Source organism: Mustela putorius, unplaced genomic scaffold (genome assembly GCF_011764305.1).
Source record: "Mustela putorius furo isolate JIRA1106 unplaced genomic scaffold, ASM1176430v1.1 tig00004007_pilon_pilon_pilon, whole genome shotgun sequence".
Taxonomy (NCBI): domain Eukaryota; kingdom Metazoa; phylum Chordata; class Mammalia; order Carnivora; family Mustelidae; genus Mustela; species Mustela putorius.
In genome coordinates this window covers 12376904-12397569 of record NW_025422145.1, presented here as the reverse complement: position 1 = coordinate 12397569, position 20666 = coordinate 12376904, and the positions used below count along the sequence as shown (strand labels likewise).

The following is a 20666-nucleotide window of genomic DNA, read 5'->3' as shown; positions in this document are numbered from 1 at the left end:
TCATATAGAGGTGGTAAGGTGATTAGTGCGTGCCAGGAGCGAGGGGGCGAAGGGAATGGTGAGTGACCTAATGGGTGTGGAGTTCCTTCTTGGAGGGGTGAGGAAAATGTTCCAAAACTGGCTGTGGTGATGGTTGTACAATCTTGCAAATATACTAAAAACCACCAAACGGTACACTTTAGAAGGGTAAATTTTATGGTAACATGAATTATATCTCAATAAAGCTGTTACTAAGCCAAGCAACCAGCCGCTAGCCTACACGAGGTTCTTGAGTTCTGTGTGGTGGTGAGCTGCTCATGTAGGTCCCAGCTCAGGCTGGGAAGTCAGGCTAGGAGTTCTCAGAAGCCTGAGCAATTAACTGACTAGAAGAGAGAAGGTGAGGCCCACTACCATCAGGAGAGCAGAAAGGGCCAGGCTTTGTTCGTCACAACCAGGGTGTGGAGCTGCCCTGTTCAAATCACTCACCTCCATAAAACCGATATAACCAGGGTGGGGACACGGCTCTTGCAGATGTGTAGTAGGAACTAAGTGAATACGTGTGTAGCTACTCTAGCCTTGCTCCCGCCGCTCCGTTCCCCCTCAGTCAATCCATTCCTACGATTGGTGGGACCCAGCCAACTGGCTGCCACCACCAAGACAGCAGCTGAGAGCTCCCAGCGGGGACGACGAACAGAAGCAGGACAGAGTTAAGGGACTCTGACAATTCCTAGGGTGACAAGCTCAATTACACACTGGAATATGTTACAGGAGGCTAGACACTATTTTAGAAATTCAAAATAAGTATCACTTAGTACCCACAGTCAAGGATATGAGCTCCATCACATCCCAAGTTAGATTTCAGGCCTCTATTGTATTAAATAAAAGAAATACTCTAAAGAGTTGTGTCATCTGGGAATCTAATGCAATGCGCAAGTTTCAACATTTGTATTCATTCAAAAAATGAAAATACATGCACCAAAGCAGCAGGCCAAGTCATTAACTAACTACCCAAGCAAACAGCAGTACCAAGGTAAAATATGCCTATAACTCTTTATTTTTATTTTTTAAAGATTTTATTTATTTATTTGACAGAGATCACAAATAGGCAGAGAGGCAGGCAGAGAGAGAGTGGGAAGCAGGCTCCCCGCCGAGTGGAGAGCCTGATGTGGGGCTCGATGTGGAGCTTGATCCTAGGACCCTGGGATCATGACCCAAGCCGAAAGCAGAGGCTTTAACCCACTGAGCCACCCAGATGCCCCTGCTTATAGCTCTTTAAACACTGACAGTATTAACAGGGGCAGAGTGTTTTAATTGTTAGTATAATATATAAATCTATTTTAATGCACCCTGGTAATGACTGAGTTAAACTTCAAATCATGTTGCTAATGGGGCCACTGATCTTCTCAATAAAGAAACAAAATCCAAACGAAATCCAACACCATGCCCCTGGAAGGGCCCTCCCAGCTCCCTCCAGAGGGGTGATGTCACTGCACTTCAGTGATGAGCCCACCAGACTCCTGAGGGCACTCCTGAGCGGGGGTGGGAATGAATGGCTCTGGTGGTGGTGGTGGTGGCAGGATGTACCTTGAGCATGATACCAGCCCTTGCGAGGGCCACCTGGCAGCCCAAGGGGCGTGGGGGCACCACGTGGTGCCCGGGACAGTCCCAGACACTCTAATCTGGGTCATACCTTAGGGTCTGGGGCTTTCCTCAGTCTTGGACAGACATGACACAATAGTATGAGGTATTTCTCTGGCCACTTTTCACACTCAAAGACTAGAGAAGTAGTGTGAAGACACTAGTTCTAGTTAGTTCCTGGAGGCTGCTCCAGTGACGAATGGTAGTGGAGCACAGGGATCGGGGTGCTGGCATTGAGATCCAACTGTCATGGACCAAATCCAGGATTGAACGCTGACTAGGGTAGGGGGAGCTCCAAGCCTCGGTTTCTCCTTTCCACAACAGGACTGCATCTCCCACAGCTGATGTCTTGCAAGAGGGAGCAAGGATGAGGACGCCACATCCTGGCCCCATGGGAGGACCGCGGCTGACGTGATGTCCGGCAGTGAGCAGGAGAGGCTGCACAAACGGACGCACAGGTATTCCCCATCCCGGACTCTGCCTGAGGTGCTAGTTGGTATTCAACACATGTTGGTCCTTAACAATCAAACCTCTGGCTACGAAGACAGCACATCTGCCCTTTCATGTCCTTAGCGACAGAACAGCCATCCTTGGTATCTCTTGGCCTTAGGTTGCTCCTAAGTACTTTTCTCTCCTCAAGCACACCATATATATTTTAGAAACAGACTGTCTGCTTCTTAGGAACTCCCCATGGCACGCTGGCTTTACACAGAAGATGTTTTATATACTTAGAGCCACAAATAGGCAACAGAGACTAGCAAACCTACTGGACAGCAGAGGGCACACACCATCTGTGAAAGATACCCTGCATATGCACCAAAGGCACACAACTTCGGAATGGTGCCTTCTCTCTGGAGGCTGACCTCAAAGGGGCTGAAAGGCCCGTGGAGTCTGGGAGTGTCCTTGGGGACTGCGCTGATCTCCAGGAAGCTATGACTATAGTCTTCATGACTGGGCAACCCAAGTCCACGTCCCTTTGACCCAGAGGCTAGGCAACCTGTACCTGGCCATGAAACAATGTTCTAATACAGAGGTAAGGTCTGGTAGACTGTCTACAAAAGAACCTCAGGAAGCAAAGGAACAGACGTAATGTTCATAAATGGTCTCAAAGACTGTCCTCAGGGAGGTTCAGGTGCATGTCAGAGTCACACGGGAAGCAGCAGAGAGCAGGCCCTGTGGCCGGGACTCCCCATGGCCTGAACAGTGCTCACTACTCCCTCTGCACCCACAACATCTTCTTCCAGGGAGTGGCAACACCAGGGGTAGTGAGGAGAACCAGCTGTGGACTCCAGGCTCCCTTGTAGCACAACAGCCCCACGGACCCACACAATCATTTCATTGTGCTTTGAAAATATGGCTTTTTGTCCTCCTATTTCTTCCTCATCTATTTTGCTTTTGGGGGAAAATTTCATTGATTAAATCTTTATAACAAATGAAACAAAAAATCTTAGAGAAGACCACCTGCCCTGATGGAGACATCTGCACATCTCCACATTCCCTTCTGACGTGCGGCGAGCGTCCCTTCTGCACCAGAAGGGTCCCACTTGGCAACAGAGGGTGGGTCTCTTTCCCCTTTCCACTACCCACAAAATATTGAACTGTTTTCCAGCTTCATTTTAATCTGAGTGAAAACATGTCAAAAACTAGTTTTTGCCAAGCACACAGATACATCCGTGAAATGTTTCCTCACCCATTAAACATATGACTCTCTTCCTGCTGAGAAGTCCTCACCCAAAAGAGCATTTTGGACTTTTGGGAACTATCTGGGGGGTACCTTACCATCTTGGGAGGCACGCCTGATGCATCGGATAAAATCACTCATACAATGGGAACAGCTGCTGTGATGGGGAAGCACCTGTGTGCTGAGCACACACGTGTGAACACGAATGGATGCAGCGTCCGTACTCTCATGCGCCCGATCTCAGTTAACCCTCATAACACACCATGAGGCCGTGCAGAGGACACAAAGGTTCATCATCAGTGGGAGCTGGACTGCAGGCTCCTGGTCCCTGACCATTGTGCAGCCTCCCTCTGGCCTCCCTTCCTAACACAGAGAGAAGCCAGGAATAATCCTGGCACTATGACCTCCTGGGCCTCGTTCCCCTGAAGCAATCCAAGCAGTTATGACCACCTCCTGGTGCTTCTAAGTGGCACTACTGGCACATTGGCACCAAGGGAAGCTTTATTAAGACGAGCTAAGGTCCCCAAAACTCGACGGGCCAAGGAGTGTGCTGGTTGCTGCCTGGGAAACCTGAGATCCCTTGGAGAACACCAAACAGCAAATTCTGCTCTTTCCCAGATGATCTCTGCTCCTTCCCCCAGTGCGGACGTGGGCTTTGGAGGGAGATAGGAACTATTTCTCTAAAACACATTTCTCTAACACATTTGCATTTGTTTCTAACACATTTCAATACACACATGCTACATCCTGTTTGGAATAAATGGCATAGAGCTATAAACTGGGTTTTTCTTCAAGGCCATTTCTCTTCACAGGATAAATCATTTCTAGGCCAACAGCTGTCCTTTTTCAGAACTGTCAAGGAAGAGAGAAGGGAAACCTCTTTTCTGAGAAATAAAGAGGAAATATCAGAAAAGCCCTGGCTCTGCCTGTTTAGTCTGCTGAACATGACTATTTGGTAAGCTGTCCTAGGACCAAGAGAAGCAACCCTTGCTCCCAAACTCAGAACTCAGGCTGAACGTGGCAGACGGGAACGTGCAACAGTAACAGCCTCCTGCTGAGGCCCACCAGAGGCTCTCGGCTCTTTGTCTGCAGCCCTCATAAGCACCCATGAAGCAGACCCTATGATTTGCTCCATTCCACACAGAGGAAACAGAGGCAGAGAAGACAAAGGACTTGCCCAGAGTCTCCCAGTCAGAGTGTGACAGAGGGGACCTTGAGCCTAGACAGCAGCACCCTGGACCCCATCCATGCATGTGACATCTCCAAGGGAACAGGAGCTGCCTGCATGGCGGGGCCTCAGCCTGGCTTCTGCTGCTGGGGGCGGGGTGTGGTGGTGGCAGTGTGACACTGTTTAAGCCAGTGAGTAGATGATCTCTGCAACAAAAACACTAGAGAAAAAGAGAAGCAGAGATTGTAACAGAAAAAGAAAGGTATCCCAGAAGCTTTATGAATAGAAAGTGCATAGTCTGAGAAACAACAAGGACAACAACAAAAACCTGTAAAAATCAGACCCAGGATCTCAGATTCACGGAATGTGAAGTCTCAAAACCCTGCTCAGACTCCTGAGCCCTAAATGGCCACCAAGTCTAATAACTGAGGCTGATAAGGCAAACAGATCATTCCTGTGCTGTGGAAATATTCCATCAGGAAGTCAAAGTAAGAAAATATTTGGCATTTTGGGAAATTTCATTTTCGCGTAATACTTCACTCCCTGATGATACCAGTGAAATAATGCTGGACATATCTTCTCATGTTAATTCATATGTGATAGATAATAGAAATACAACCGAAGGACACCTGGGTGGCTCAGTTGGTTAAGCAACTGCCTTCAGCTCAGGTCATGATCCCAGAGTCCTGGGATCAAGTCCTGCATCAGGCTCCCTGCTCCATGGGGAGTCTGCTTCTCCCTCTGATCTCCCCTCTCATGCTCTCTCTCATTGTCTCTTTCTCAAATAAATAAAGAAAATCTTTAAAAAAAAAATACAACCGATGTTATATATACACTTAGATTATATAGTATGATTAAAATAATAAATACATTAAAATAGTTAATACATATATATTAGACATTTAAATTATAAAAGAGCTTAGACTTAATGGAGAGCAGGGAAGATAGTTCAGGGAGCTGGCATGTGTCCTTCTCTGGTGTTCTGGAACATCAGTGTCTCTCGGCAACCACACCACGGTCAGGGAGACTACGGCACAAGCACTTGCCAGTACTACTAACTAGGCTACTAACTATATTCAGCTTTCCCAGATTTTCCCCAAATTGCCTTTTTCTGTACCAGCATCCTAGCGGCATTTAGCATCTCCTTGTCTCTTCCAGCCTATGGCAGATCCTCAGTCTTTCCAAGTCTTCGATGACATCATGTGTTGGTCAAGCGTCAGGGGTTTTGTAGTCTGGCCTTGGATCTGCACTCCTCTGATGCTTTCTCATAAGTTGGATGAGGTTCAGGACTTAGGAGTAGGACCCCACAGAGCTGACGGGCCCTTATCAGCACATCACCTGGGGAGGATGGGGGCATGTATGCTCCACTGCGAGTCTTATTCATTGTGATGCCGGCCTCATCATTCAGTGAAGCAGGGCCTGCCGGGTTTTTCCACTGTGGATTTACTCTTCTTCTCTTGGTTATCAGCAAACATCCAGGGGAGAGGGAGGAGGGTGGGGATGCTCAGAGGCTGTGCAAATATCCTGTTTCTCCTCAAACTTTTACCCACTAATTTTAGAACTCACGGAGGGACCCAGCAGCAAATACGACTGTGGTGTTCTAGTGTTGGTTCTCCCTCTCCCTCACTCCTTCTGCCTCCATCAGCTGGAACTCTTCTGTAAGGTGCTGATTTCCATGGGACAGACTTTCTCCTAGCTGAAGCAAACACACATGACTGGAAATATAGATAAAACCTGAAAGGTTTTTTTTTAAGAACTTACTTTATGTTCCCATTTCAGAGCCAGCAATCAGACTACTATTTATCTTATAACAGCTTTATCAAGATAGAATTCACATACCATGTAATTAACCCACCTAGAGAGTATATAATTCCGTGGCTTTTAGTGTATTCAAGAATTGTGCAACCATCACCACTACCAATTCGACCACCATTTAGAAGAGATTCTTATTTAGTGTCTAAACTACAGATAGATAATTTACTACTTTTTCCATTTCTGAAATGAACTGAGAGGCCAGCTGTCTCCTCACACCAAGCCCACCGAGCCTACTCCTAACAATTTACATACAAATAACAAGGAGATAAGTGACCATTTATTCAGTCATTAAAAAAATCATAGGGACTGCCACAGAAGGATGGTCCTGGGGCTACTGACCTCAAAGGGAAAGTATTACCCTTTTGAAACAGAACAGATCCTCCCTGAATTGCCCCCATGTGGATGAATTCACATCATTAGCCTCATTACTAACTGTAAACATGTAGAAAAGCCCTATGAGTGCACGGCCCCAGGGTTCTGAATAATAGATTAGGGTTAAATTCACAAAGAGGAGTTGAGCAGCTGTCTTTCCAAGGAAGTCCTTTAGAATGAACTGAGACGCTTTCACAGCTCACAAAGTTTGCGAGTTGGGACTGATGTGATACAAAAAACCAACCACATCTTTGGTTTTCATTTCTTTGTTCTTCATGAAGATGCTAGACCAGCTGTGTTTTTGGAACACAGCTGTGTTTTTGGAACGAGTAAAGGTGCATGTTACAGTCGAACGCAGTCTCAGTCCGTCTGTCACCAGTGTTCATGGAAAAGGAGCCGCAGATGCCACTGCAGAGCTGCGGTCGCACGGAACAAGCTGGGGTGCCGATGCTCCAAAGTCACATGTGCGGCGTGGTTCCATCCCCTACGGCAAAAACTGAAGAACCTCCCTCACGTCAGAGCAAACAGAGAAGGCAAGACCTTCCTGAGTCAGTGACTCCTTGTGGGCAAATCAAAGCAGGATCTGTCTCCTCCTGCCCTTCTTCACTTCTGCCATGGGCGCTGTCCATTTCTCCACGTGGAGCGAATACATGCGAGTCCGGTGTTCACAGAACTTCTACTCCAAACGGAACATTCATGGGCATTACTTCAGCTGATCTTCACAGCAGCCCTGGGAGAGTGTCATCACCATCTCACTGTGGCCCAGAGGAACTAAGTGACTCACTTACAGTCCCAAAGCCAAGGCTGTGAGAAGGATCTTTGATTTTAAGTTCTGGCCCTTTCCACAGTATCCTCTCCTGATTATGCTCTCCAGGACCTTCCTGATGAGAAACTCTTCACTGCCAGTCACTCGAGAAGCCAAGGTTTAGGTGTGGGAAGGGGTCCCTCTGACCTACGACCTCAGGGCCAAAACCTTTGTCCTTTGATGTCACTACTATGTCAATATAGTACTTGGACTATTTAATGAAACATTAGGTAAAAATTCTTCAGCTATGAACTGGGAGACAACTCACATGGGACAAGGACACTAGGAGTAGAAAACGAATGCTTGGTTGACGTTACCTGCTTCTATTCAGTTCTGCCTGGGCTCCTGAACTCCGTCCTTGTTGGCCTACCTCTGGAGAGCTACAGTTCTCTGTGTATCATTCAAGAATAAAAAACTTAAACCAAAAGAAACTTTTAATTATCTACCACATTCCAGGCTGTATCCTTGAGAAAAACGTAAGTTACTTCACACATGGTTTCTGCCCGCATCCCAGGAGCTCGCAGGAAGCTGCATGAGGAACGAGTAAAGGTGCATGTTACAGTCGAATGAACCAAGAACATGGTGATGGGGAGACAGCACTGTTAGCGAGAGGAGTGACAGCAAATTCCAGTGACAGTGAACAGGGCAAAGAAGAGCAGCTCAGAGGGCAGGGGACAGTGAGGGGCACTGCCGGTGACAGGAGCGACAGGAGGACCAAGGCCCGCATGCATTCACCTGAGGAATATTCACTCACCCTAATTTCTTGGTTCCTGCATGAAACTCCTTCCACTAGACAATCATTCCCCCAATAGGTGTGGCTTAAAGAAAGAAGTCTGTGGTCACAGAAGCCCGAGAATACCACCACCACATCCCCCTCTGGAGGCCTAGTGCAAGGAAGCATGCTAAAGGCTCCAGGACGTCCTAGAGCACAGAGATCCTTTCTATAGCATGCAGCCCAGAACTGCACAGGTTTCTCTGAGCATAGAAAGCTTTTTCCATAATTGCCACTTATGTCCAATCTCAGAAACTACTGCTCCGGGTATGTACTTTCAAGGGAAACACTGCCTGACACAGGCCCCTCCCACGAGCCAGGACTTCCCATGCTAGGCAGAAAGATGTGGGGTCGGTGACAGAAATCCACGTGGGAGCTACCTCTCACTGGATGGAGGGCAGTGGCCAGGAAGGAAAAAAGCTCGTTCACAGGGACAGTCAACAGACCCTGGCAAAGGATTAGGAGGAACCAGTCAGTGCTTCTAGCTAAACAGAAAGACTAACCGTACTGCAGACGACAAAAGGCAACAAACCAGTGGCATGTGGGAGGTACTGACAAGTGCACAGGATAAATCCACCCCAAGAACCCATGAGAAGCAGCCAGTATTTTTTCTGTTGCGTAAAAACTCTTACTTAAAAGGCCTTATATGTCAGATCAGAGTGTACGTAATGCTTGAAGTGGACCTCAGTTTTCAGTCTTTCAGGCTCAACGATGGCTCCTAACGATGCACTGTTACCCCACGCTTGCTATCTGCAAGGCACTCACCCAAGCCCGCTCTTACCTGATCCCAGGAGCTAGAAGCAGAGGGGCCAGACTGTGCATGATTTCCCCAGAGTGGCAAAGCCTGGAGTGGAGACCATGCTGTCTACCTCTCCACGCTCCCTCCACTCCAACCGTGGGGGCTGTCCTCATCTCAGATGTCCTCACATGAAAATATCCCAGAAATTATACTTCAGGATCCAGACGGTCCTTACCCTCCTGGAAGGGGCACAAACTCCCCCCCACCCCAGAATTCTTTTTGGCAGACCCAGCTAAATTAATAGATCACAAGATTTTTCAGAAAACTTTCAAAGACTATTAAAAATTTATACATGACGAGAATACGCTTAATAGTTTTTATCTATCCAGATTTTCAAAATAAAGATAAATATATTTACATCTATAACTATAGCTATATACATGTAACTAGAACAAGAAATGTTCTTTGGGATAAGAGAAAACCTTCTTAGGTCAATTTAACATCAAATCGCTGTCACTAAATTTGGAAGTTATGTGCTACGGATAGAAACACACACACAGATAATCTAACATGGCAGGCAAACACAACACATCATTTATTTTTGGATCTGAGCTCTATTTCTCTACTTAAGTACAGCTCAGTTTGAAGCCCGGAGGAAATAAATTCTCTCTAAATAATGAAGCTGTATTTGGAAAACCACGTTTTCAATATCTCCTGCTACAACAGTTCCTGCCCACGCTCAGGGACAGCCTGTGGGCCCGAGAGCCGAGAGCTCCTTTTCCTGCCGGCTACAAAACATCGCCCCAAGTGAAGAGGCGGTCTTGAAAGAGCACAGGCAGTAAGGAAATCTCAGTGACATTAGCAGTCCCACGTGTGCCAGAGGACATGGGGAAGGACCGCAGCTAGTGCCCTACATCACAGGTTCTCAACCAGAGGGGATTTTACCCTCCTGGAGACACTGGCCAGTGTCTGGAGGAATTCTCGGTCACCATAACGGGAGGAAGGGGTGCTCCTGGCATCTGGTGGGTGGAGGCCAGAGGTGCTGCTCGACGTCCCACGGTGCACAGGCGGCCCCTCACCACAGTTACTTGGCCCAAAATGTCCCTCGTGCTGAGGCTGAAAAACCCTGCACTAAATTAACAAGGTACACAACAAAAATGATACACGAGTGCTGTTAATAAACCTGTGTGTGAAAATCACACAGAGTAATTGGCTGACAGGGACTACGGATTCTGCTGGAGGGCAATGATTTGGGTGCCCATGTTATGATCCCGTTGAACTTAAATACCAGCACAGCTGACTTTCAAAGCTGTGAATGAATGTGGATAAACAGGAACATACTGGATTAAAGCCATAACAACAGGCCATCATCCAGACCAACATATCATTTGGTTATCTGAGAGCACAACACAGTGAAGGGGAACTGTTATGAGTGGCCCCCTCTCTATTTTTGTTCTTTCAAATGGAAACAGCAAATATTTCAACAGTAAAAACAAACAAGAGATACCAGTTGGGGGGGGAGCAGCTCAAACACTGGTGTGATTTCATCATGCCCGCAGCCCGCCATGCTAATCCTGTGGCAGTTTATGATGACAGAAATGGGTATGTGCAGACAGCACCCAGAGGCCTGGGCCCCAACAATGACATACTGTCATGTTCCTGGCAAGCCCGCACTCTTTCAGTGAGCTATGCCACGAGATTCACCCACACCAACAAAATTTAAAATATTCGTGAGACACTGCATTTCAAGAGACATAGGAACCCTTGAGAAAATGGTCTCTGAAATAAGATACGAACGAGGTTGCCAAGCAAGCTTCGAGAAGAATCCCCTTTACTATCACTTATCATTAGCTTTCAGAGATCACAAAAGACAGAATAGGTCTCAGAAAAAGAAAACAGCAGCTCGAGTGAGAAGCAAACTGATACAGCGTGGAAAGAAAATGGAAGAGCACAATATGTCAAAAAAGCAAAGGTATTAAAAAATGCAAAATGCTGGTGACTTCATACTAAATTTTAAAATCACAAAAACCAAAGTGAAGGGCATTCCAAGTCGTCTGCCACAGACCCAAAGGCTGCTTATCATTTCACATGTTCTACTGCAGAATTAATATAAAATTTTAGAAGTAGAAAAAAAAAAAAAACTAACCTTAACGTTATCAAAGGTTTTGACAGTCTGCGCCAAGTCACTGACACTCCCTGGTGATGCTGTCCCCTGTCCCCTAGGACCTGAGGACACCCGTGAGCCGTCAATGACCTCAAAGCCAGAAAGCAAGGCCTCTGAACAGCTGCAATGAGACTCCTTCGCTCTCTGACCCGCTATCAGGTATGTCTTCAAACCTATGGATAAAAATTACAGTCAGCACAGATGGAAACCACCGTTGGTTGAAATGCAGCTTGATCTTGCTCTCTACGCAGGACATGCTCCTGAAAAGTGGAGAGTAAAGCAAAAATATGAATGTCATATTTTACTATGATTTCTAGGATCTTTGCAGAGATGCACAGATTTCAGGGAGAATATTTGCTTCCGAGACACACCATGTACTTATATCATGTTTTCTTTGAACTCTGGCTGCACATTTTACCTTGGGCGGCTGAAATGAACATTAAAAACTTCCTCCATGCAAGGGTCACATTACACTTTGTGCCAGGAACCAAGCAGACTCTGATGGTTCTCCCTAGACATTCTGGGGTTTATTTTGTTCCGTCGGTCTACATGTAAGGGTGATCTAGAATATGGACCACATTACCCATGTCAGGAATGCAAAACTGCCTCAAAAAGTGAGACTGTAATGGGCACCAACAGGAGTAATTAAAACCGCCCTTGATTCAGATGATCAAGTAACAGTTTTCTGTTGGATCTAAACATTCACAGCAAGAACGTGCAGCTTTTGTCAAGCTGTAGTCTACGATAATTTTATTCTCTCACAAAATCCTCATTCAAAGAAAAGTAGGTGGGAGGGGCATCTGGGTGGCTCAGTCAGTTAAGCATCTGATTCTTGGTTTTGGCTCAGCTCACGATCTCAGGGTCCTAATACTGAACCCCAAGTTGCGCTCTACACTCAGCTGCGAGTCTGCTTGTCCCTCTCCCTCTGCTCCCCTCCCCCTGCCACTCTCTCTCTCATAAGTAAAAATAAGATATTTTTTTTTTAAATATCTTTTAAATGGACAATTAGCCAATATCTTTACAATTCTCATTAAAGGCTGAAATAACACACTAACATATGCTACACTGTTAGGTGGCTCTAAGGCAGGGAAGTCCCTGCTCCGGGTCTTCAGAAGGACTATCTGGTGGGAAAATACTAAGAAGCTGTTTTCCAGAGAGAACTCAAGCAATTTCTGGAAAGGAAACAAGTCTTATTTAAATTAATCCATTTGTAGTCCTTACTGTAATTTAACCAGACTGCAAATCTGTTGAGGGGAGTGGCAATGTAATTTGTTCAATAAACATTTATTTTAGGCCTGGGGTTGGCTCGACCTGGAGAACAGACTCAAGAACAAAGCAAAGTCCCTGTCTTGGAGAGTTTAAGCTTCCCCAGAAGGTGGTAATGGAAGGGTATCACTGAAACATTCGAGGTGAGGGGTCTATACTCCTAAATCCACATGGGTGCTTCCACTCAGGATGCTGTAATAAATGCCCTAAAATTAATTACTTCAAGAAGGACGAGGGGGGCCTGGCTGGCTTAGTCAGTGGAGCATGTGACTCTTGATCTCGGGATCATTAGTTCGAGCCCCAGGTTGGGGATAGAAATTACTTTAAAAAATTAATTACTTAAACAACCTAGGGATTACTTAATTATCCTTCATCATGTTATAGTTACGCCACCATTTCCTCATTCAATCTCTCCTCATCCCCCTTTCTTCTCGTAAAAATACTATACTATATGTCTTTTCAAGACACCTAGAGAGATCCTAGAGCACAGCAAAATCATAGGTGGGAATCAAAAGACTTAGATAAGTAACTTTGGATGCTAACTTGCCCCAAATACTCACTCTTAACTAAGGTCAAGAACTTCCATATGGTTTTTTCTCCAACAAAAATACACAGTGTACAGGGTCAATCACAGTCACAACTAAGTCCATGTATCAGCTGGAAATGGAACATGAACTGGAATACTACACGGGAATAAGAGCACCTTTGTAGGAATCCCTCAGACTCTGTCGCAGAAGACGCTGAACTCACTTGCCATTTTGCCTTGGGAGCATCGAAGAAGGCAAGCTCTGGGGACTAACCAGAGAAAAGTCCTACGTCTGACCTGTCCCGGAGTCTCCATGCCAGTAGGCTTATTTCTAACTTCGTCAAAGGCCCGTTCCCTGGTGCTGCAGGAATGGGGACGGCCCGTGAGTCTCCCAGCAGAGGGCGGGCAAGGCCCCGGCCGGCAGGAGCTGCTGCGGAGGGCTGCCCCGGGGACCCAAAGGAGGAGGGAGGACGGTAGTGCATGAGGAGCCACGGTTGCAGGGAGAGGTTTCCATTCTGACTGTAGCTGGCCCTGACCCCAGAACAGCGTTCCCTGCAAGATGCCCTGGGCTCCCCTGCCTGAGGCTGCTGCTCCCTGTGGGCAAGGACTCCCTGCAGAAGGCAAAGGCAGGGCAGCCAGAGGCTCCGCTCTCGGAAGTCCTCAGTCAGGAAACCGCTTTTCCCCACGCCATGCAGTTCCACACGGGCCAGAGCAAGTGTAGGAGGCCTTTCCTGAGGCGTGACAACCAAGGCAGAGAAGAGACTGGGCCAGCACACCAGAAGAGTACAGGCTGAGCCCAACAGATGCATGCATGGGGCTGAAGTTCGTCCTTCCAAGCAGGGCCGTGCCCTCTGGCAGGGATGCACATGACAGCGGCCCAGCTCTGCGCTCACAAACTCTGACGCTGCCGTGGCGTGCACACCCTGAGGCCTGCTGCTGCTCATTCACTTAGCAAGTGCCTCCCGTCTGTTGACCACACACTGTGATAGATGTGTGGAAGACAGGTGTGAGCATGTCACCTGCATGGGGGGTGTCACCTGGGGAGGGATCTAGAGGGCGGGCAGGTGTGAATATAAAATCTTAGGACCCTAGGAAGCACAGGAGGGCGGCCCCTTATGGACCTGGGGGCTAGGGAAGCCTCCTGGATGCAGCGCCCTCCAAGCTGAGGACTGAGATGAAGCGAAGTCAGCCCAGGGAAAGCCTACATGGCCAGGGGCGGGAGCAGCTGCTGTCGGGCCGTGGGTGCTGCTCTAACAGTTCATGAAGAGGCTCCACAGAAAAGGAACCTCTGGCAGGCATAGTCAAGGGACTGAAGTGAATTCAGTACAGGGAATGGTCAGAGACGGACGGGGGCCTGTGCAGGGCACCACGCAGACTAGCTCTGGGAGTCTTCATGTTGTGGGCAATAGGGGTGCAGAGGGAGATGGTAAGGAACAGGCATGAGACTGAGGAAAGGCCAGAGAGCTGTGGAAATGCCAGTCACAGTGGGTGATAAGGGAGTTAGGGGACCTGGGAGTCAGGACGTCATGGTGGGAACAGGAACCCACTCTCCCCCAAACGTAGTGGTGGAAGCAATGCCTCTACAAGGGGCCATGCAGACGTGGGTAAGGGCATGGATTCTCCAGAAGAGCCATCAGATTCAGGCCCCACCGCCTTCCCACCAGGTGACCCAGAGTAAGATATATTATTATAGGACCAGGCTAAACACAGGATGTGCCCCATGGGGCTGACGCAAAGACGAAATGAGTATATGCGTGAAGCATTTATGACAGTGCCCGGCACGGTGAAAACTCCGGAACGTGAGTTATTATTATCAGTGTGGGTGTCTGACTTGCTTACCATGGGAGTCTTCTTCATGTTCCACATCTGTGGGACTGTTAAATCAACAATTGCTCCGAATTGTGTTTCTCATGTGAATTGTTCTTTAGGGAGCCCCTGATGACCAACGTGGGCAGCTAGTGTTCCAGAAGTCAGACTTCTGTACGTGTCCACAGCAAGCAAAATCAGTGAACAAGTTAGGTATCCATGCTTCCATGCAGAAAGCTAAACCTAAAGTGAAATCTATTGCCAAAACTGGAGTGGTACTGGCCAGGTAAAGTAAGGCAGCCTGGTGCAAAACTCCCCAGAAACCTATTGTGACTGCATGACTGAATTCGGGCCTCATCAAAATCTCAAGTCAAAAGAGTTTATAAGATATCCCTGGGGCTAATAATATATGTTAATAAAAAATTAAAAATTAAAAGAAAAAAAGAGTTTATAAGAGATAAGGATTTAATGAGTAACTACAACACACTTGGGGTCCAAGTTCATAAGAATGGCTCTCTTGGAGCAGAAGGTCAAAGTAAGACAGCTAAATGATTTATCTTCTTAAGTATAAACAGAAGATTAACAAGATTTCTTATATTCCTTCTGGGTAATTGATTTCCAACCTCCCCAGCACTGATGACTTTTTTCATCAGCTTCATTCTACAGAGGCTACAGAAGGGGGACTTGTTTACTACCACACTCCCACTTGACGGAGGGGCTGGTTTGTGGCTGTGTGCACCGAGGAGACTGAGGCGGTTAACATGCTTAAGCAGATCATAGATCCTTTGAGGAGGAAAATGGTGGCTTGCACAAAACTGGTGCTTAGGGGCACCTGGGTGGCTCAGTGGGGTAAAGCCTCTGCTTTTGGCTCTGGTCGTGATCCCAGGGTCCTGGGATAGAGCCCCGCATCAGGCTCTCTGCTCAGCAGGGAGCCTGCTTCCCTGCCTGCCTCTCTGCCTCTCTCTCTGCCTACTTGTGATCTCTGTCTGTCAAATAAATTAAAAAAAAAAACAAAACAAAACACAAAACTGGTGCTTAGTTTCTGTGAACTAAGTGTACTTTCAATATATTCCAAAGTCTGTTTTTGGAAAAGACAGACTATTCCAGCCTTTTTCTTTATTGTGGTCTTTTGCTGCACGGTGCCTGCTTTGGAGTGAGACAGCCCCTACTACCCAGAGTCATGGACCTGAATGTCAGCTCAGCAGAAAGAGGAGAATACTGAGGAAGGAAAAGATGCTTTGAGATGTGACCTTGGGAGTTAACAGCATAACAAATGCCTAGAAGCCTGCATCACTAACGATTTGAAACAATAAACATATGAGAGGCGATCAGTTTGGCCTAGCTCATAAACATTCAAAAAAGTTATTCCACTTTGTATTTTCCTTCATTACTAGGTCTGCAATGGCCAAGAAGCAAGAGAACTGTTTAAACTACAATGTAGTTAGTGGGGATGCCTGTGTGTCTCACCCATTTAAGTGTCCGACCCTTGGTTTCAGCTCAGGTCGTGATCTCATGGGTCATGAGGTCGAGCCCCGTGTCCAGCACAGAGTTTGCTTGAGATTCTCTGTCTCTGTCCCTCCCCCTGCTCAGGCCTTCTCTCTCACTCCCTCTCAGATAAATAAATAAAATCTTTAAAAATAAATAAAATAATATGTGGTCAATCAATAAGGAAAATAAACACGAAAAGGTTTAGCTATCAAAAAACAGTTTCTACAAAATTATAGATACGATATTTCATAATTATCTGTTGCTTCTACCAAAGAAGACCAGAAGTTTTGGTGGGGAAAACAAAATAAAACAAAACATTTTGCAGCTCATTAACATGAAAACACTCTGGATGGGTCTCTGTTCTTTCTACTCCTAGGTAAAACCACTAATTATAAGGACTGATTCATCCTGGTTGTCACAACACTTGACAATAAATCACAAGTTCCGACAGCAAATGGGTACTGGTGAAACTGAACCAATTCTTTTTAAAAAATGAAGACCCAAATAATAAAATATGGAAGAGCTACTCAAGCAGGTAAAAGAAACAAAGAGTAGGCACCATGCCTGTCTAACTTGGTTGTGACCAAACCTTTAGCTAAGAAAACAAATTTTACAACACACACGCACACATGCTCTACCTCCTGCTCCCGGAACAGGGGCTTTTCTGTACCTTGCTTCCCTCTCTCTAGCAGTAACAAGTAAATATGCTGCCATCACAGCCAAATGTGAGTGACCAGGCCCTTAGTGACCGTGCTCCCACATACCATCGTCTTCCTCCCTTTCACATCTGGCCTTTACTAAAGACTACCTCGTTATGTGCTATGGTGCCAAGTATGAACACCAGACAGCCCAGGGGTGAAAACTTCAGAGACCCACTCCTCCCACCTCTAAAATACTCTTGAGTTCTGCTTTTAGGCCACAAGCCTTCACAAAGGCCACAGAAATAAGTTCTTTGAAGGAAAACATTGGACACACCCACAAAGAGCCCACCAGGTGCTCTCTCATTCATTCATTTGCTCATTCACTCATTTACTTACCGAATAAATGGATTATTTATTGGGTACTTACTGAGGCTGAGGAGCTGGGCAGACTGCTGAAGGTGATGAAGAGGAAAAAAAGCATACTCCAGTTTCAGAGACCGCGTATGGCTGAAGAGTGTGACTTAGACACTCAACTCCAGTTCCCTCATCAATAAAATGCAAACACTAGGAACTCAGCAGTGACAGCATTTCCAGAGCTGTTGTGGGGGTTATATGAGTTAATGTACATAAAGAGGGAGAGATGATGCCCTCCCTGTCTTTGGGGGCACTCAGGAGTAACTCAGTAAACCGAGGAAAGGCATGAAGTAACTTTCACAAAAAAATGAGGGCATGAGAGGATGGCCGCGAGTGTGAGGCCACTAAGTAAGTAAGTGATGACACACCATCTACCGGAAGACAGAATTACACGGATTCAGGTCTCTGTGCTGACGGGACATGCACAGTGACAAAAGCTTTCTATAGGGAGTTTTAGAAAACAAACAAAATGGACACCTATGATAACTGCCTTGCAATACAGTAATATAACAGAGTGTAGACCATCAGAAGGGGCAGTGAAAAGAGAGGGTGAAAAGGAGAGGTATCCGGAGCAGAAAGAGAGCAACAGCTCATTGATCGTTGCTCGCCAGAGGGTAACAGAGACCGCCGTGGGCAGAGTGCGCAGAGCTGACATCCGGAGCGGACACAAGAGGAGTCCCAGACTGTATTCTTTCCCGCAGAGAACTGACAAATGACCATTAATTTCAAGATTTTAAGGGTAATAGCTAAATAGTTTAAAAATTGATCGCTTCAGAGTTGCAGATTTAAGTACAGAACAAAGACAATGGAAAAGAGACTCTAGGAAGAAGACAAATGAGTCAACTTGTCACCTGAGAATATGTGACAGCTAACTAACTAACAAAGGAAACTAAACAAAGGGAAAACACTGAACATAGATATAAAGCCGAGTGATGCTCAGGGAGAGAAGCCGGTCACAGAAGGACACAGAGCCTGTGACTCTGTGGTTATGAAAGGTCCAAACAGGCAAATCTGTAGAGATGGGAAGTGGATGCATGGTCGCCAGGGGCCTGGGGATGGACGGAACAGGGAGCAGCTTGCAGGTGGGCCTGGGGCTTCTGGGGGTGCTGGGGGGGACGAAATGTTCTGCAGTTAGTGGTGATGGTTGCACAACTCCGTGAATGGACGACAGACGGGTGAATTGTGTACGTCAGAGCGGTGCATTGTATACAGTGTGAATCATACCTCAATGAAGCTGTTAAATAAATAAATGAATAAATAAATAAAAGTTAAAGAAAGCCAGCTATGTGAGCTTCAAGAAGCAACCATTCTGAGATTCAGAGGAGACACAGAGCCAGCCAGGGACACAGCATCCTTGGGAATTCAAGGTAAAGGAGTGGGCAGCGGCAGGTAGAAAGGGGAAAAGGTAAAGAAAAGGACAGGCTTGAAAGTAGCTAACTTGCTACAGTTAGGATAGGAAAATATATAAATAAGAAACAAGGCTGAATAACCTTGAAGAACCAAAAAGCTCGGCATGGCAAGAGCTCAGAAGTCTGGGAGAGATTAAACAAAACACCAATGTGACCTTCCCAAGTGACCTCCCAGGATCATCACTGTGTCATGTCAGAGGGCCAGGCCACACCCAGGCTCTCTCCTGCCGCTGCTGACCAGTGCCTGCACAGGCTGCATCACAGCATGGCTGCCCAGGCAACTCGTCCACGGCCCGCTCACTTGCTTGGCAGCAACACAGCCGAAGACTCCGGCTTCCGTGCCCACCTTCAACACTGCTATTCGCTTTTCATCCAGGGAAGATGTATTTGCAGAGGCATTTCCTTCTGCCGCAGGGGCAGACGACCCACAGTGACACTTCCTTTTAGCATCTTTGGCTGGGAAGAAGAGCAACACAGCCCCCACTCATACCGCCCCCCCCCCCGGAAACATCCCACCATGCAAAGAAAAACATGTGATTCTTAAAATTCCTGATAGCTTTCCCTGGGAGGGGCCAGGCTGGGGCGCTGGGCACCTGAGCCTCTGTGGAAAGGTCAATACAGGCCTCTGGTGTGATACCACCTCCCCCACTTCCAGGACCACTACAAGCCTGCTGTGCTTTTCCTCCATTTTCAAGGCAGTCTGCAGCTCACATCAAGGTTGAAGGTTTTCTCTCCTTTGAGGAGTGTTTTCTGCATGCTGGCTGGAGCACTGACCAAAAGTGCATTTCCTTTTTCCCACAGAGCACAGAGCAGACTTGCTCAAGCTGAGAAACCCCAAAGCTCTACTTTCTAATCAAGAAGCTGTATCATCAGTGACATCTCTAATTTCTCATTTCATTCTAGTACTGGAGGCAGTCTTTCTTTTGTAAACCTTTCTTTTGTAAACCTTCTCCAGAAGACCCCATAGCTGTGTTTGTGAGGTCCGTTTTTAATAACCTTAAAAGTGTGGCTATGTGGGCTGAGAAGCCAGAGTGGGGCCACTCTGCTACTCGGGAGGCCAGGGCTACGTGTCTGGCTCTCCCACGTCAGCCTCACGCTGCATGATGTGGGACGGCAAACCTACACCTCCAGAAAATCACAACTATGTTGTATACTCTTGAAGCAAAACTGAAAGCGAAACCAAGAGAGCAAGCAGTGAGTGCCCACGTAAGAGAAGAGCACACAAAACGGGGCACACAGACACACAGAGCTGGGGTGACAACCCACAGCCCCTCATTCACAAAGGAAAGTGGAGTAGTCTTCGGAAGTCACCTGTCTGGGGCTGGAAAGTGGAGGTCTGCTGCAGAACCTGAAGGACAGATGGGAAGTGGATTCCAACTCCCTGAGAAGGAAGGCTCCAGACAGTTTAGCAAGCAGCTCAGGCTCAGCAGAGGTGCTGGTCCCAAATCATACAGCTGAGTGCTTGGAGAAGGAAGATAGGAAGAGCTGCAGCAAACATCACAAGAAAGAAAGAGAGAGAGAGAGAAAGAAAGAAAGGAAGGAAGGAATTATTCTGAACAATACTACACTAAAAACACAGAAATGTAGCCTGAGGACCTAATGTAAAACATGGTGACTACAGTCACAATGCTGTACTGTCCAACTGAAATGTGCTAAGGGAGTAGAACCTAAATGTTCAGATAAACACACACATCCCCATACACAAAAAAGAGTCATAACACACACTTTAAATATCTTACGCTTTTCTATTTGTCAATTATATCTCAATAAAGCTGAAAAAATTAAAAGAAACATCAGCACCTGGGTGGCTCAGTGGGTTAAGCATCTGCCTTCGGCTCAGGTCATAATCCCAGAGTCCTGGGATGGAGCCCTGTGTTGGGCTCCCTGCTCAGCGGGGAGTTGGCTTCTCCCTCTGCCTCTGCCCCTTCCCTCCCTGCTCATACTCTCTCTTTCAAAATGTTAAAAAAAAAAAAAGACACCAAA

At 46.8% G+C, this 20666-nt stretch overlaps 1 protein-coding gene across 3 annotated transcripts in view; it reads right to left on the bottom strand.

The window, feature by feature from the left end:
- The window catches only part of ADCY9 (adenylate cyclase 9), a 121211-nt gene that overhangs the window by 24590 nt on the left and 75955 nt on the right, over positions 1 to 20666 (bottom strand). For all 3 annotated transcript variants that reach the window (XM_013055031.2, XM_045072147.1, XM_004750535.3), the window contains one exon: positions 11116 to 11306. In XM_013055031.2, coding sequence (XP_012910485.1) covers positions 11116 to 11306 — 191 coding nt within the window. The remainder of the gene's footprint in view (positions 1 to 11115; positions 11307 to 20666) is intronic.